The 18,888-nt window shown below is 43.6% G+C and overlaps 1 protein-coding gene across 1 annotated transcript in view; it reads right to left on the minus strand.

Moving 5' to 3' along the window:
• Nucleotides 1–10,868, minus strand: part of LOC120050579 (cytosolic carboxypeptidase 1-like) — a 41,797-nt gene extending 30,929 nt beyond the window's left edge. Inside the window, 3 exon segments of the mRNA XM_038997203.1 lie at nucleotides 7,917–8,044; nucleotides 9,057–9,118; nucleotides 10,611–10,868. Of these exon segments, the coding sequence (XP_038853131.1) occupies nucleotides 7,917–8,044; nucleotides 9,057–9,088 (160 nt within the window). The 5' untranslated portion in view covers nucleotides 9,089–9,118; nucleotides 10,611–10,868.
• Nucleotides 10,869–18,888: the final 8,020 nt, after the last annotated feature.

Here is an 18,888-nt window from a genome sequence, read left to right on the forward strand (position 1 = left end):
CATATATTCCCCAGCGCACACACACACACACACACTTCAACAGTCAGTGGCTATGAGAAAAAGTGACCTCTAAAAACATTTCTGTCATAGACTTTTTAAAGCTCCTCGAAAACAAAAACAATAGCTCACAGCTGATCCTGAAAAACAAAACAAGAATGCAAATACCTATCAAAAAATTCATCAAGTAAAATAAACGTAATGGTTCAAATCAAATGTTACAAATGTTACTATCCAATGGCTTTACTGTAACAGTCTTGTAATAGGATAGTAAGGACCTCTATTATGGGCATGGGTGTTATGATATTCATTTTGTGTTATCTGCACAAGAAATAACCAATACAAGGGTTTTATTGGTTATTGAAGTAATCTACAGGATAATAGAATACAGTGGGGTTTACACTGACATATTGGCTGGCAAGGTGAACCGTAAACACTTCAGAAATCAGTTAAACTTTACACAACTTTCTTTTAATAACAGAGTAGTGATTTTAATTTGTGCAAATACAAGATTTGCAGATTCTATAGAAACCTTTGTCCCATTGAACAGTAGCCTAGCTGCACAAACTGCTCAAAGCAGTAGCTACAGTAGCTGTGGTAGATCTAATGGTGTTCTGCACTACAGGGGCTGCACAACTGTAGTGCTTTTCTTCCTCATCCCCCAGTCTCAGTCCCATTCCTTACCTGGGGAGGTGGATCGCTCTGCGGGCTCCACCAAACAGCTAGATCTCTCCGTGTATCTATATTCCATCTTCCCCAGAGGTAGGATCCCCCCAAACAGCCAGGAGTACACTGACGCTAACCGCCCCCAAGCCCAACCAGGATAGAACACAGCTCTTAGCACCTCCTCCTGCACGTGCACTCTAAAAGTTTAGACCTAGAAGGCTACAACACTACCCAGCATCCACTCAGCATTCAAGCCCAGACCGATGGTCAGGCAGACCAGACTGCGTTCCAGCCATGCAGACAGCACCTCCTATGCATACAGCGAGCACAATACCCAGGCATGGATAGAAAGATAGGAGGCAGTTGTCCTTTTATCTCGCTCTCCCTCCCGATGGATACAGTTCCATATCACAATATTATTTTGGACGATATTACGTCGATACTTTGACTGCAAATGTATTTCGTTTTTGCTAGGTAGCGTTAGCTAGCGCTAATCGGCAGTACTTGTACAAAAACACTTATTTTTTCATCCTATAGCTTGTTCTCCATCTTCTTTTTAAAATAGCAAGCCAACATGTTTTCAGCACTTATTTCCATGACTGATTATGGAAATAAGTGACGCGTCTCTGCAGCAGGCATATAGAGAGCAATATCTTTGGAACATCAAATTGCAATAAAATGAACAGTATCAAATCGCCAGTGTTTCCACTGCAGTTATATATTTATCTTTGGTGCTGCGCCACGGCAAAATTGTTGCCACCATGCCTATAAAATCTGTAACATGAAAAAATATAATATTTATGCTTGTACAGTCCACATTGACTTTGTCGGCAAACAAAACGAGTAACGAATAGAAAAATCAGATTACCCCATAGTAGACTAGTTTACATCTACAGTATTTACTTAGAACACACAACAACAAGCCGACCTATGCAAGATAAATATTCCTCGAGGCACATTCAAGTTATGAGTGCCATAGGGAGGGAAACATGCAGTCAATGCACAACAATTCTTGCAATCACGGGGAAAACAGCAGTTTTAAAACAGCCTTTGTTTAAAAGAGGGGGATCCCAGCTTTCCATTCCTACTTTCTTATTTCTCAACTCCTGAATATGCTCGAACTGTACTATTTTAAACCCCGTTTTTATCAGCAGCATGGTAAGCATGTTACTTGCGCAGCAATTTTCTGTGAGTGCATAGGGGAGAGGGGCTAAATGTAACTTGGGTCAATTGTAGGACATCTTCGGTTAAAAATGCCACCCTACTTCAAAATGACTGTTTTGGAGTGACTTAAATTGTGATGAGACAGATTACATTTTTAGTTGAGCAAGAGTAGTGGCAACAATGGAAAGTGTTGGGGGAAGAAACAGTGACATGAAGAGGTTTCTGTGAGAAGTACAGGCCCCCTGTTACCCCGGGTTGCGAGTTACCCCTAGTTAATCTAACAGGTAGGCCTGCAATATAGACTGTGTTTATGCAAGTTTTTTGGGACATAAAATTAATCAATAGGATGCTAACTGGTCAAAAGATCACATTTGGGATCTAGCTAATTATTTTATTTAACTAGGCAAGCCAGTTAAGAACAAATTCTTATTTACAATGATGGCCTACTTCGGCCAAACCCGGACAACGCTGGGCCAATTGTGCGTCGCCCTATGGGACTCCCAATCATGGCCAGTTGTGATACAGCCTGGATTTGAACCGGGGTCTTTAGTGACGCCTCTAGCACTGAGATTCAGAGCCCCCCCGAGTGATTAGCCCAATAGGATACATGCAGATAGACAACCCATGCTTCCGCCAATATACACTACATGACCAAAGGAGTGTGGGCACGTGCTCGTCGAACATCTCATTCCAAAATCATGGGGCATTAATATGGAGTTGGTCTCCCTTTTGCTGCTATAACAGCCTCCACTAGATGTTGGAACATTGCTGGGGGACTTGCTTCCATTCAACCACAAGAGCAAGTGAGGTCGGGCACTGATGTTGGGCAATTAGGCCTGGCTCGCAGTCAGCGTTCCAATTCATCCCAAAGGTATTCGATGGGGTTGAGGTTAGGGCTCTGTGCAGGCCAGTCAAGTCCTCCCACACCGATCTCGACAAACCATTGCTGTATGGACCTTGCTTTGTGCAAAGGGCATTGTCATGCTGAAACAGGAAAGGGCCTTCCCCAAACTGTTGCCACAAAGTTGGAAGCACAGAATCATCTAGAATGTCATTGTATGCTGTAGCGTTAAGATGTCCCTTCACTGGAACTAAGGGGCCTTGCCCGAACCAGGAAAACAGGCCCAGACCATTATTCCTCATCCACCAAACTATGGATAGGGTGTCAGGCAGCCTAGCGGTTAGAGCGTTGGGACAATAACCGCAAGGTTGCTGGTTCAAATACACGAACCGCCATGGTGAAAAATCTGCCGATGTGCCATTGAGCAAGGAACTTTACCATAATTTGCGCCAGAGGTGCTTTACTACTATGGCCGACCCTGTAAAACAACTAATTTCACTGCACCTATCTCTATCTGGTGTATGTGACAATAAAACATGTTTGTTATTATATCCATGGTCCAATATGTTAAAATAATTTAAACAAATAATTGTACCAAAATTATATTGGGTTCATTTCTGTAGGTGGAAATTATATTTTATACATTTACTTCATTAATTTTGGAGTAGAATGTCCTTTTAAAAAGTCCCCAGAACTGTCCTTCAGTACTTCTATATAAAAATTATCCTGGGGGGATTCACGGACCCGCACCACAACCCAACCCCCCCCCCAAAAAAACATTGAGAGGAAACTGGAGGAAATTAATTACATACTATGCTGTTTTTTACTTAAATATTTTTACTCATACAAACTTGTCTTGTGTGACTTAGTCATACATCTGAGCGTACAGATTTGAGCTATTTGGGTGCGACCACAGTATGTGACCTCCTGTGTCTACAATCGGCAGGAATTCAGCTATGTGGGAATTGCACGGAGGAACAGAGAATGGTGGCGATATCAGCTTTCTTGATCTGCACAGATGAGCCAAATTATTTCTTACAACTCAGTTCCCCGGCCCCGTTTCTGCACATCTGCTAACTGTTACATAGATAAGAGGATTTACTTTCTATAAAAGGAGAGAGCCAACTTTATTCGTTGGGCTTTCAACTCTGAACTATTTGAGTGATTGATGATTGCTCCATTTTTGCAAATCTTATAATAAAGTTGTTTGAAGAATCTACAGTCTCTCTTTAGAATTTCCACGACAAAACAATCTAATCGAAATACATATAATCATGATAATTTGGTGCCAATATGTATTTGGTGCCGATATATGTGCTTTTCTCACAATTCTATATCATATACCAAGGTCCCTGACTATTCTATGCCCTAATGATGACTGTGTGAAACAGGTCTGGATGTCTCCCAAGTGGAGCTGACCGTGTCAGGGTGTGGCCGGAGGCCGAGCCCGAGAAGAGCTGTAGCCTGCAGGAGTCAGGACCACAAAGATTTATCACTGCAAGAGGGACGTCCCACCAAGAGAGACACGCTCACGTTTCAACACGCACCGCTGCTCTGATTTCAGCTAGAAACTACAGCTGTGAGACAGCATTCCCTCTCTAGAAGACTATATTTCCATAAGACACATACAGTATCATGTTTTTTCGATTGAAAACCTATTTGAGCAACAACAACCAAATAGATAATGTGATGACCTTCAATGAATCCAAAAGTGCTGAAGCGTGACTTCTACTGGCTACATCAGACATCGGAAAGTCTTTGCTGCCCATGTTCAAAGAAACAGATCTAAAACAAAGAGGTGTAATGGCTGAAAGCCAAGTTTTGCTAAGTGGCTATGAGCTTAGAATGAAGAACTTGATCCAGCCAAGTGACCTCTACATCAGTGGAGGCTGCTGAGGGGAGGACAGCTCAGAATAATGGCTTGAACGGTGTGAATAGAATGGCATCCAACACATGGAAATCATGTGTGATGCATTTGATTCCATTCCACTCCAGCTGTTATCCATGAGCCTGTCCTCCCCAATTAAGGTGCCACCAACCTCCTGTGCTCTACATCTAACTCAACTTGGCACGAAAAACCAATCCATGTGTCAATGCTGATCTTGAAGTGATCTTCAATCAATGTTGACATCCAGTTCTCTCGTTTCCATTTTCAAAGTCTCAACTTTGCTCTAGTGCCACAAACCTAGCACCACTGACCCTTGTCATCACAACAGATGTCTATATATGGATGCGAGTGTCCACAACACAGCTGTGTCATGCGAGTCTCTGACATTTATATTTCTAGCTATGCCATTTATCTCAATAGCAAAAGGCCAATGTGTTTTTTTCCCAAACAGTATCACATTGCTGACTAATGAACGAAGTGACGGGATCTCACTTTCTCCATCAGCTGTTGACCCAGCAGTCTTCCCTCGGAATGATGTGATACACCAGATTAGTTGTAAGGCTTTTCTTTTTTCTGAAGCAGTCGCCCTATACAGCATAACGACATGTAAATGTTTGTTATTCACTCAAACCAGGACCTGTGTGTGTGCGCACACACACTCGATGGCCTTCCTCAGTGCAGTATGTCTGGGAAGATTCGCTGAGGGGTGCTGGCTGGGTAATTATAAACTGAGTGAAACAGCTTTTCCTCAAATGTCAGATTCTCTGTAACGTAAGAGCCAGCAGGGGGGTGGGAAGGAGGAAGGATTAAGAGGAACTCGCATTGGTGAGGGAGGAGGGCAGTCCAAGAGGGGTGGAGGGTGTCAGGTATCACTCCCAATGGGGCAGAGAGTTGAGCAATCACTGGGTGGGGGGGCCCAGTTACAGAGCTAACCGTCCCTCTGCTAAAATGTTTCCACCACTAAAGACATGCAACAAGCCATCCTAGGACAACCACCCCAAATATCTACCCACTAACATCCCAACACTCCTTTCACCCTCGTAAATCTTCCCTGACCAACTGAAACACATACCCTTTGATGTCACCAAACATCTACTTAGCCGCCCAAATACCTTTTGACCTATTCACATATCCTATAGGCTGTCACTTGACCACAGTCCTCATCTACCCAGAGATGCTAAAGACAGGCTACAGGACAGTAAGTGTGGTCAGCTCTACATCAACTTTACTGACTTCCAGAAGGCTTTTGACAGCATCCACCATGAAAGCCTGTGGAAGAGCTTATGAAGTTATAGCAATTCTACCCAATCCTACCCATATTGTGAACATCATGAAACAGTTCTACAGCAAATTGCTCATGCACACAAACACAAGCTTTGCTGTAAAGTCCGGAGGTCGTCAGGGATGTGTGATGTCAGCACTACTCTTCAACCTTGCCATAGACTGGGTCATGCGGCAAATAACATAATAAAATGACATTTAAATTTTAAAAAACAAGATCAGGTCAGAGGAATTACGATGGACCTTGTATTCAACTCCAGAAGACCTTGACTTTGCCGATGACCAGGATGTTTTATCACACACACACCAACAAAACTCACCAACAACTACCCTACAAGAAAAAAAACTGAGATGCAAGTCAGACTGGTTATTAACTGCAAGACAATGGTCATGCCCATCAACACAGCAACAAAAAAAAGAAAGAATAGGAACATGACCTGGAGTTAATTGACAAAGTTTTACATACCTAGGGAGCACCATCTGCCATGACAGTGTACCAGCACTAGGATCAACAAAGAACAAACGACTAGTGATGACTATATATCGCATTGACAATATCGCAATATCCTTTTTACGCTAGTTGGCTGTACCTACACCAAAACAGTATTTTTCCTTCCTAGCTTGTTGTCAATCTTCTTTTAAATAGGGAGCAAATTTGTTTTCAGCACTTTTATTTCCATGACTGCTCAAAACTTTCTCAAGTCTCTCTGTCTTGTCCCTCTGCAGCCAACATTTGGTGAGCAACATGTTTGGAACATCGAATCGCAATAAAATCACAGTATCAAATCGCAATACATATCATATCGGCACCTAAGTATCGTGATAATATTGTATTGTCAGGTCGCTGGCAATTCCCAGCCCAACAAACAACCTTCAAAGTTCAAACTAATTTTAAGATCAAGACAACACAAAACTCAATATCTACCAGAGCGGTTTACTAACAACACTTCTAGGAGCAGGCTTATAAGGTTATTCTAAGTGCTGAAAATGACCAAAAAATATATACACCTTCCACACAACTTGTCTCCAAAGAATCATGAACGGCATCTGGACTCCAGAAGGAAGGCCCAAGACAACATGGTGGATAACCATAGAGAATGAGCTACAACAACATCAGCACTAGAGTTGAGGTACAGAGGAGAAGATGGCCAAGACAACCTTTGATAATGCTATATGTGCCAGCTGGAATAACAGGGGTGAGTGAGTAAATGTCATGTGTGCATAATACTGTAAGTAATGAGAGTAATACTGTAATGGGGGTGAGCTGAAGGGAGGTGCAGCCATGAGAAGAATACAAATAATGTTGAAGTGTTGTTATGAGCCGTTGTTGGGGTTTGGCGACGCAGGTGAGGTATAGGTTTGGAGCAAGTGTAATGCAGCCACAAAGGTACAGATGTAGGATCATAATTTGAGCCAGTTTGCTACAGCAGGGAAATAATCCTGCAGCAACAGACAATATGAATTATTATTTGGATTATAATTAAATGGACATTTTTGTAGGGGTCGATACATTTTTCTCAAATACAAATACATTACAACTTTAAAATGTCCTGCATTGCAGGAAAGTTATACTACAACAGGGTGATCAAATTAAGATCCTACATCTGTAGCACAAGTGCCTCAACTTGACTTGTTTGAGTGGTTCCACAAAGACATGCGATACAGGTATGATCAGATATGTCTGTTATACAAATATGATAGGGTGCAGCTATTATCAGGCTGTATTGCCAGCAATCATTCAGTGTGAGCTAGAGATGCTGTGAAATTCCACCAAGTAGACTGGCAAAATGTGTGCAGCTTAATTATACTTCTTTTGAACAAGCGTTTATTAGAGGCTAGCGTTTATTTGCAAAAATGTGAAATTATACCCAGCTATTACAAGAAACAGGCACTTGTTGGAGACTCAGCGTTTAATGGAAGTTTTACGGTTTGCTGACTCTAATATAGGATATTATTTCCCATTGGCCTTTATGGCATGGTTTCAGCAACTATATGGTCAATGAGTAACAGGCTAGCTTGATCAGCTAGGCTCAGTGAGTGTGAAAGGGGTAGTATACAGTAGGCTAGCACTCTTCTCACCTTGAGTCTGTATGAGGTGAAGGACCTTGGCAGTGATCTGCCTGGCGATCTCAGGGTCCACCAGCATGGACTCCCTGTTCAGCTTCTCCAGCTGGCCAAACATCAGCACCCTGGAATTACTGGGAATGCTGGGAGAGAGAGAGAGAGAGAGAGAGAGAGAGAGAGAGAGAGAGGTTTAATACTTGACACATAGCCGGACATGATCAGCCCATGCTCTCATAAAGCAAATATTTTCCGTATTACGCCCTAATGAACATGACCCTGCTCTATGGTTATATTAAGCTCATAAGGGGCAATGAGGTCAAAGGTCACTTTGGAATGACAACAGCCATGGGAGAGTGAATCAAAATGTAGAAATAGACCCAATGTCTCTCATATGACCTTATAAAGACAGTGAGAGATGCACACAGACAGAGAAAAAAGAGAGACAAACAAACTCACAGACCAAAATACAGTGAGAGAGGGAGATGGAGTGAGATACTGCCCAAACAAATCTACCAAAGCAAAAATAAACACATGCGCATACATATACCTTCATGCATTACTAACACACTCACAGACACATTAGTTAGGCTAAAGAGAACAGACATTCACACTCAGTCAAACATTCTGCCAAGGCCTTACAAGAGGGTAAACATTATGACTGTTTTCAGAGTTCATAGTTTATCAAAATGTAGCCTAGAAATTGTGCTTTGCCATTGAAATGTTAGGCCTTCTTACTATAGGGAAAAAAGCTAATGATTACAGGTGGAGAAGCAAAAATAGGCTAGCTTCTGCTTCAGTGTCTGGCGACGCAAGACTAAGGCTAAAGTGACAATAGGCTAGTTATTACAAGGCCCCAAAAAGTGATTGACCCCAAACAGTAATGTTTGACAGAGGAACCCAACAATAGCTAGGGTCAAGATGGTATCATGACAGGCCCTAGCAGGTTTAATGATCTGTGGTGTTGCTGTCCTAAGACTGACCTTACAGTGTCACAAGACATAGAGCAAACAAGAGAAGAGTGTAGCATATGAGGGCAAGGGGCAGTGTGTGAGAGACTAAGAGAATCTGGCAGAAACACTTATGTTCACACACACACACACACACGCGTATCACACAGAAAGAACCTGGCGCATGTGTTCAAGACTGGTTACTCACCCTTTCTCAGTGGTCATGTTGTGCTTATTCATTTTTTCTCACAAGTCAGCATTTCACATCAACTGCAAGTAAAGAAACGCAAGGTTTAGCAATGCAATTCAGTTGTCATTCCCGGTCTGGACTTGTGTGTTCACCCCTGGAAATCACAGTCTATCTTTTCTATTCTCTCTTGCTGTCCTGTGGCAAGATTAGATCAGCAACATAGAGAGATGACCATGAATGAACAACCCATACCGGTATATGCAATGTAACAAAATAGGGCCAGTTTTGCTCTATCCAGCTCAACTTGTTTAACCAAAACAAAAGGGTGTCCAGTAGAGTTAAATGGCTCCAGTGTCAGGAAACAAAACAGCCCTGATAAGTGTGTAGCCTATCACATGCACTATTCCTGGATATGAAATTGGAGGCCATCATTTTATTACAAGGATGTAACTAGTGGGACTACATGTACAGCCGATGCAGTGCATGCTTGTTGTAGTTAGCTCAGCTATCTAATTTGACCCAACTGATGTAGCTAGAAGGGCCTAATCAAGCTGAACAGCGTAATCTGGCCAGGCTGCCCATCTGTCAAGTGTGTTGCAAATCTTCATTGACAACAACAGAACTAGAGTTAGCACAACGGCGAAATCAGCTAGACAGCTAACTAGCAGTGACTGACTGGTTTACGAGATAACTGGCTGGCGAGCTAAGGACTTCACAGCCCACATTGCACCTGCTCAGTCAGTGTCCATTCAGTTTGCAAGCTGACGTTAACGTAGCTAGATAATTTAACATTCCTGCTAATTTGGCTACCTAGCTAGACATAAATTTGTAAACAATGACAGGGACATGTACTAGCCATGCAAAATACTTCAAACAAATACATTTATCGAACCTATATTGAAAGGAATTGTTGTCCCATTAGGGCGAGCCAATTCATAGACGTATTTGTGTTGCCTGAAAAGCCCCGACGTTATGATACAAACCCCCTACTCGGTTGGAGAAATTAGGGTCCGGACCTTGACTTGGGCTGTAGAAACGAGGGCTATCAGCCCTTGACGAGAACAGGAAAAATCGAAAATCTAACAGTAATCTGCACCGCACGGTCATGTTGTCAACAAGGCAGCATGATGCATTGTTCAGAAACATACATATCACCCACCAGTGTGAAAACACAGAATCCTACCAGAGAGAAAGAGGCAAATCAAGAAGTTTTACTCGTTTAAAATCTGTCCACGAAAATAAGACTACGAAGTGAGGAAATGTTGTATGGAGGTTAATTATAGTGTCGAATTTGGTTTTAAAAAATGGAATTGCTAATTTGCTACATGAGGCGTATTTGATCGAATATAAATGTCGTATTGTTACAAATGCACTGATATAAGTGGACGCACGTGTCATTTCGGCAAATTCTGGAAAATAAACAGGTTATATCAGGTTGTGCCTGTTGTCATAGAGATAGAGGATTCATCATGGATATAACCTGATTTAGCATGTACTTTGCCAAATTATTATTATTATTATTATAACTAGGGAAGTCAGGTAAGAACAAATTCAAATTCGTATTTACAATACCGCCAAATCCGGACGATGCTGCGCCCTATGGGACTCCCGATCATGGTCGGATGTGATATAGCCTGGATTCGAACCAGGGACTGTAGTGACGCCTCTTGCGCTGAAATGCAGTGCCTTGCACCACTTGGGAGCCCAATGAGGGCTTCCACCATTTTAAAGTAGTCAACAGTGTGGGGATTCCTATAAATTGGAAACAATTAGACATTGAAGAAGAATTGACTACTTTAAAATGAATAAAGGTTCAATAAAAAAAAACTAAATGGCACTGCCCATGCTGTCACAGACGCATAGCCTCTATCTATATCATAGTTATCTATATCTATGACCTGTTGTTCCACACACATATCTGTCCTCTCATTGGCTAAAATGGTCCCACCTGATCTCGCCTCCTTCCAGCTCTGATGCTGCGTTCATGGGATAGTTGGAACTAGGAAACTCTGACATTTCCAAATTGTATAACTACAACCAAAATGTATGAACATGTTAAATTATTATGTAACGTGCAGTCATATTCAAGCCCTGATTGGTCAACAAGCTTATCTTTTTTGACACGCAAAGACCCAAACGGCGTTCCATAAGGAGCAGCTATGATGCTGCGTTCAAATACTAGTTGAAACGAATAAACTCTGACATTTCCGACTTGCTGATTCGTTGAACACGAGACTTGTATAACTACAACTGGTTAGCAAGTCGTACTTTTCAGAGTTTCCTAATTCCGACTAGCATGTGAACACGGCACGAATGAAAGCTGGTCATAAACGCGGATCAAACATCACATACACCATTAACAAAATAGGGGGCAAAACCCCCATACTGGCCTGAAATTATCACCCAAAGCGAACCTCCAAGCATAACCGACCAGCTTGCTTACAGCTGTACTAAGGTCGGACAGCATTACTGTGGAGCCGGCTCGAGATATGGCTCGGAAAACGTACGTCAATCCAAGGATAAGAAATGCAATGTACTCCGAATTGTCCCATTATCCCAACTGTTAAACTGAGAAGATTGAACGACTGCAAGAAATAGTAGTTCAATCTTCTTGGTGTAACAGTTGGTATAATGGGACAATTCGGAGTACAACGCATTTCCGTCATCCCTGGATTGAGGTATGTTTTTTGGACTATATCTCGAAGCGGCTACGCGGTGTCTTAAAGGTGCAATAAGAAGAAATTGCTCCTCCATTTCCTGGTTGCAAAAATTCTAATCGTTTGCCTAATTTCAGTTTGTGACAAACCACTGTGAAATATATTTTCAATAACCAAAGATTGTATTTTCAGCTGTTTGAATCTGGTGTAAAAAAACGAAAGTAAAAGATGCAAAAACTAGGCAATGATGCCCTTTATCTACTTCCCCAGAGTCAGATGAACTAGGGGATAACATTTGTATGTCTCTGTGTCCAGTATGAAGGATGTTAGAGGTGCTAACATCCTTCTACACCTGCATTGCTTGCTGTTTGGGGTTTTAGGCTGGGTTTCTGTACAGCACTTCGAGATATTAGCTGATGTACGAAGGGCTATATAAATTAAACTTGATTTGATTTAGAGGTAGTTTTTAAAACCAATGCTAACTAGGGTTGGCGCAATGACTGGAAGTCTATGGGTATCTGGTACACAAAGTCTATAGGTATCTGGTACTTCCATCATTGCGATAACGCCAGTTACCAATTGCGCTAGTGCTAATTATATGTGAATTTCTATGTGAATTTGGTGGGGTCACCAGAAAAGTTACATATAGCAGCTTTAATATTTAGAGGAATGCTGTCTGACGCTAGTGCAGCTGTAAGTGAGCGTGTCGGATCTGCTGGCTATTGCGATAGCTAGCTATGCTGTGGGACTTCATGTCCAAAGGTGCAACGTAATACCATCATATTTGTGCTTTTTCCCAGGCTCGGATGACTGCTAGGCAAAGGTATTGAACAGGAATATGTGGTGGTGGAGGTGTGGTTGAGAGGAGGGGTGCTAGTGGTAGTAAACTACTATAATCCTTGTCAGATATTGGACCTGGAGGTGCTGGAGAGGGTGGAGGGCCAGGATAGAAGTAAGGTAATGTGGTGAGGGGATTTTAATGCCCACAATATGCTCTTGGGACAGATGGTTGGAAATGGCCAAGTGATGGAAAACCTGATAGAAATGAAAGATCTGGTGTGCCTGAATGATGGCAGAGGGACCAGGATTGATGTAGCCACAGGAAGAGTCTGCCTTGGACCTCACTCTGGTATCTAGTGTGATGGCAGGAATCTGTGAGTGGGAGGTATGGGAAGAGTCGACAGTAGGGAGTAATCATTACCCCCTAGTATGCACAGTAGGCCAGAGGGAGGGGTCAGTGGATGGAGTAGGCAGGTGGGTGTTGGAAGGGAAAAGTTGGATTAGTTTCAGGAACTGAGTGAGCAGGTGATGGCTCGTGTGGATATGAGAGGGGATGTGGATAGTATGAATAACTGGGTGAGAACAGCGTTAGTGGGGGCAGCTACTGAGGCTATACCTAAGAGTTCAGGGAGGAGGAAAGCAGTCCCATAGTGGACGGATGAGTGTGGGCAATGGTGAGGAGTAGGAACAGGGCATTTAGAGTACTGAAAAGGACGCATAACTTCCAACATCTGATTCAGTATAAATAGGCCCAGGCCCTGGTGAGGAGAACTATCCGTCAGGCAAAGAGGTAATGTTAGCGTTGGTTCTGTGACACCATTGGAAGGGCGACACCATTGGTCAAAAGGGAGTGTGATTATCCAGTGTTGACGAGCAGTAACAGACGAGGAGAAGGCAGAGATGATGGCCAAAGCATTTGTCAAAGTGCATAGCTTGGCAAATTTGTCAAAGGAGGGGGATAAGGAGAACGAGAGAGGAGCATCCTGGAGCGCTGGATACGAGGGAGGAAGTAAAGTATGTGTTGAATGCACCACTTACCATGGCAGAGGTGAAAAGGGCAATATGTAATGCTGGATTAACTTCACCTGGGAAAGATGATGTGTGCTCAGTTATGTTGGCCCATCTTAGTGATGAGTCACTGGATAAGGTATTGGTGTTGTACAACAGAGTGTGGGAGTAGGGGAAACTACCAGGCAGTTGGAAGGAGGCAGTAGTTGTTCCAATCCGGAAGCCAGGAAAAGACCAAACAAGGCCAACAAACTATCGGCCAATAGCTTTAACATCGCATGTACAGTTGAAGTTGGTATTTTGCATACACTTAGGTTGGAGTCATTAAAACTTGTTTTTCAACCATTCCACAAATGTCTTAACAAACTATAGTTTTGGCAAGTCGGTTAAGACATCTACTTTGTGCATGACACCATTCATGTTTACAACAATTGCTTACAGACAGATAATTTCACTTATAATTCACTGTATTGCAATTCCAGTGGGTCAGAAGTTTACATACACTAAACAGCTTGGAAAATTCCAGAAAATGATGTCATGGCTTTAGAAGCTTCTGATTGATTGATTGTTAATTGACATAATTTGAGTCAATTGTAGGTGTACCTGTGGATGTATTTCAAGGCCTACCTTCAAACTCAGTGTCTCTTTGCTTGACATCATGGGAAAATCAAAAGAAATCAGCCAAGACCTCAGAAAAAAATGGAGACCTCCACAAGTCTGGTTCATCCGTGGGAGCAATTTCCAACTGCCTGAAGGTACCACGATCATCTGTGCAAACAATAGTATGCAAGTATAAACACCATGGGACCCCGCAGCCATCATACCGCTCAGGAAGGAGACGTGTTCTGTCTCCTAGACATGAACGTACTTTGGTGCGAAAAGTGCAAATCAATCCCAGAACAACAGCAAAGGACCTTGTGAAGATGCTGGAGGAAACAGGTACAAAAGTATCTACACTGCTCAAAAAAATCAAGGGAACACTTAAACAACACAATGTAACTCCAAGTCAATCACACTTCTGTGAAATCAAACTGTCCACTTAGGAAGCAACACTGATTGACAATAAATTTCACATGCTGTTGTGCAAATGGAATAGACAAAAGGTGGAAATTATAGGCAATTAGCAAGACACCCCCAATAAAGGAGTGATTCTGCAGGTGGTGACCACAGACCACTTCTCAGTTCCTATGCTTCCTGGCTGATGTTTTGGTCATTTTTGAATGCTGGCGGTGCTCTCACTCTAGTGGTAGCATGAGACGGAGTCTACAACCCACACAAGTGGCTCAGGTAGTGCAGCTCATCCAGGATGGCACATCAATGCGAGCTGTGGCAAGAAGGTTTGCTGTGTCTGTCAGCGTAGTGTCCAGAGCATGGAGGCGCTACCAGGAGACAGGCCAGTACATCAGGAGACGTGGAGGAGGCCGTAGGAGGGCAACAACCCAGCAGCAGGACCACTACCTCCGCCTTTGTGCAAGGAGGAGTACTGCCAGAGCCCTGCAAAATGACCTCCAGCAGGCCACAAATGTGTATGTGTCTCCTCAAACGGTCAGAAACAGACTCCATGAGGGTGGTATGACGGCCCGACGTCCACAGGTGGGGGTTGTGCTTACAGCCCAACACCGTGCAGGACGTTTGGCATTTGCCAGAGAACACCAAGATTGGCAAATTCGCCACTGGCGCCCTGTGCTCTTCACAGATGAAAGCAGGTTCACACTGAGCACATGAGCACATGTGACAGACGTGACAGAGTCTGGAGACGCCGTGGAGAACGTTCTGCTGCCTGCAACACCTCCAGCATGACCGGTTTGGCGGTGGGTCAGTCATGGTGTGGGGTGGAATTTCTTTGTGGGGCCGCACAGCCCTCCATGTGCTCGCCAGAGGTAGCCTGACTGCCATTAGGTACCGAGATGAGATCCTCAGACCCCTTGTGAGACCATATGCTGACACATGCACATTTGTGGCCTGCTGGAGGTCATTTTGCAGGGCTCTGGCAGTACTCCTCCTTGCACAAAGGCGGAGGTAGCGGTCCTGCTGCTGGGTTGTTGCCCTCCTACGGCCTCCTCCACGTCTCCTGATGTACTGGCCTGTCTCCTGGTAGCGCCTCCATGCTCTGGACACTACGCTGACAGACACAGCAAACCTTCTTGCCACAGCTCGCATTGATGTGCCATCCTGGATGAGCTGCACTACCTGAGCCACTTGTGTGGGTTGTAGACTCCGTCTCATGCTACCACTAGAGTGAGAGCACCGCCAGCATTCAAAAGTGACCAAAACATCAGCCAGGAAGCATAGGAACTGAGAAGTGGTCTGTGGTCACCACCTGCAGAATCACTCCTTTATTGGGGGTGTCTTGCTAATTGCCTATAATTTCCACCTTTTGTCTATTCCATTTGCACAACAGCATGTGACATTTATTGTCAATCAGTGTTGCTTCCTAAGTGGACAGTTTGATTTCACAGAAGTGTGATTGACTTGGAGTTACATTGTGTTGTTTAAGTGTTCCCTTTATTTTTTTGAGCAGTGTATATCCACAGTAAAACAAGTCCTATATCGACATAACCTGAAAGGCCGCTCAGCAAGGAGGAAGCCACTGCTCCAAAACCGCCATAAAAAGCCAGACTATGGTTTGCAACTGCACACGGGGACAAAGATTGTACTTTTTGGACAAATGTCCTCTGGTCTGATGAAACAAAAATAGAACTGTTTGGCCATAATGACCATCATTATGTTTGGAGGAAAAAGGGGGAGGCTTGCAAGCCGAAGAACACCATCCCAACCGTGAAGCATGAGGGTGGCAGCATCATGTTGTGGGGTGCTTTGCTGCAGGAGGGACTGGTGCACTTCACAAAATAGATGGCATCATGTGGCAAGAAAACGATGTGAAAATATTGAAGCAACATCTCAAGACATCAGTCAGGAAGTTAAAGCTTGGTTGCAAATGGGTCTTCCAAATGAACAATGACCCCAAACATACTTCCAAAGTTGTGGCAAAATGGCTTAAGGTCAACGAAGTCAAGGTATTGGAGTGGCCATCACAAAGCCCTGACGTCAATCCTATAGAAAATTTGTGGGCAGAACTGAAAAAGCGTGTGTGAGCAAGGAGGCCTACAAACCCGACTCAGTTACACCAGCTCTGTCAGGAGGAATGGGACAAAATTCACCCAACTTATTGTGAGAAGCTTGTGGAAGGCTACCCAAACGTTTGACCCAAGTTAAACAATTTAAAGGCAATGCTACCAAAGACTAATTGAGTGTATGTAAACTTCTGACCCACTTGGAATGTGATGAAAGAAATAAAAGCTGAAATAAATAATTCTCTCTAATATTATTCTGACATTTCACATTCTTAAAATAAAGTGGTGATCCTAACTGACCTAAGACAGGGAATTTTTACTAGGATTAAATGTCAGGAATTGTGAAAACTGAGTTTAAATGTATTTGGCTAAGGTGTATGTAAACTTTCGACTTCAACTCAACTATGTAAGATTATGGAACGTATCATTACGGAGAGGCTAACTTACTTCCTGGAGAGCAGGGGGCTAGTATTGCCACATCAGAGTGGCTTTAGGAAGGGTAGGGGAACTATGGACCCAGTGCTCTGTTCAGAAGCAGAGCTGTCTTTTTTGATGTGGAGAAGGCATATGATATGATGTGGAAGGAGGGGTTTTTAATGAAGCTTGATATTATTGGGGTAGGAGGAAGAACGTAAAAGTAGAAAAAGGATTTCCTGTTTGGAAGGTCTATCCAGCTGAGGGTGGGAAAGTCTCTATCAGGCAGCTACCTGGTGGATAACGGTACACCACAGGGGAGCGTGATTTATTGGTCTCTGTTGTTCTCAATCCTCCTCCTGGGCGGCAGGTAGCCTAGTGGTTAGAGCGTTGAGATAGTAACCGAAAGGTTGCTGGATTGAATCCCTGAGCTGACGAGGTAAAAATCTGTCGTTCTGCCCCTGAACAAGGCAGTTAACCCACTGTTCCCCGGTAGGCCGTCATTGTAAATAAGAAATTGTTCTTAACTAACTTTCCTAGTTAAATTAAACAAAAAAAATGTCCCATACATAGTCAGGAAGCAATTGATGAGGTAGAGTGGTGGGCATTAATGTGGAGATTCAGGTTGCCTGTAGAGAAAACGCAGACAGTGTTCTTTACCAGGAGGAAGGTGGGAGATGAGGTTATATGGGGAAAAACTTGGACTATACCCAGGTTCCTTGAGGTATACTTTGACACTAGACTAACCTGAGCACAACACATTGAGAGAGTTGTGGGAAAGTGTAAGAAGGTGCTAAATGTGATGGCTGTCTGACAGGGAAGGAGTGGTGGGTTGGGTGTTCCTCATTGATCCGATCTGTAATAGACTATGGCAGTATAGCGTATGGTTCGGCAGCCCGGACCTCATTGGAAAGGCTAGATGTCATACAGGAGCAAGGATTCAGAATATGTAGTGGGGCGTTTCGGACCTCCCCAGTGTCTGCACTACAGGTGGAGATGGGGGATATGCCATTGCAGATTAGGAGACAGCAGCAGGCAATTAATTATTGGGTCAACCTACAGGGACATGGGGTTTCTCATCCTGCGAAAGGGATTTTACAGGCACGCTGGGAACATGAGCAAAGACAGAACACGAGCTTTGGGTGGGTGGGTAATACCCAGGCGAAGGGGATGGGACTGTATGGAAGGGAGTTTAGTCCAATGGTAGCTATTCCTGTAAATCCACCATGGCTACTCCCGCCTCCAGTAGTTGATCTAGAAGTGTTGGAGAGACTACAGAAGGATAGGGAGGGTGTTGATCCATCTGATTTGTTTAAGATACACAGTATGCAGACGTATCAGGATTTTGTTGCCATTTACACAGATGGTTCAAAAGATCCAAGGACAGGACGTACTGGGTCAGCATTTGTAGTACAGTAATGTGGGGTGGACGTCAGGAAATGTATAACAGGTCATCTAGCTGTATATATGGCAGAGCTGATGGCCATACTGTTGGCCTTGCAGTGGGTGGAGGAAGTCAAGCCAGACAGAGTAGTTATTTGCTCTGATTCATGTGCAGTGTTAGAGTCTCCAGTCCAGCTCACGTAGCAGACAAGACCTGCTTTATGAGGTGCTACAAACCCATGGCAGGATTAGACAGATGGGTTACAGATAAGATTTACTTGCGTCCCAGCCCATGTGGGGGTGGAGGGGAACGAGGCAGTTGATTTACTGGCTAAACAAGCACTTAGTAGTGGGGATGTTGATGTTGTAGTTTCAACGAGCAAGGCAGAGACAAAAAGCCTGATATGGACAGTGATGGTGTAGAGATGTCAGGAGCAGTGGAATAGAGATACTAAGGGCAGGCATTTATTTCAAGTACAAAGGAAAGTCGGGGAGGACGGCAGGAAGGGACAGAAGAGAGGAGGCTATTTTTAC

The sequence above is a fragment of the Salvelinus namaycush genome, chromosome 1 (genome assembly GCF_016432855.1).
Source record: "Salvelinus namaycush isolate Seneca chromosome 1, SaNama_1.0, whole genome shotgun sequence".
Classification (NCBI taxonomy): domain Eukaryota; kingdom Metazoa; phylum Chordata; class Actinopteri; order Salmoniformes; family Salmonidae; genus Salvelinus; species Salvelinus namaycush.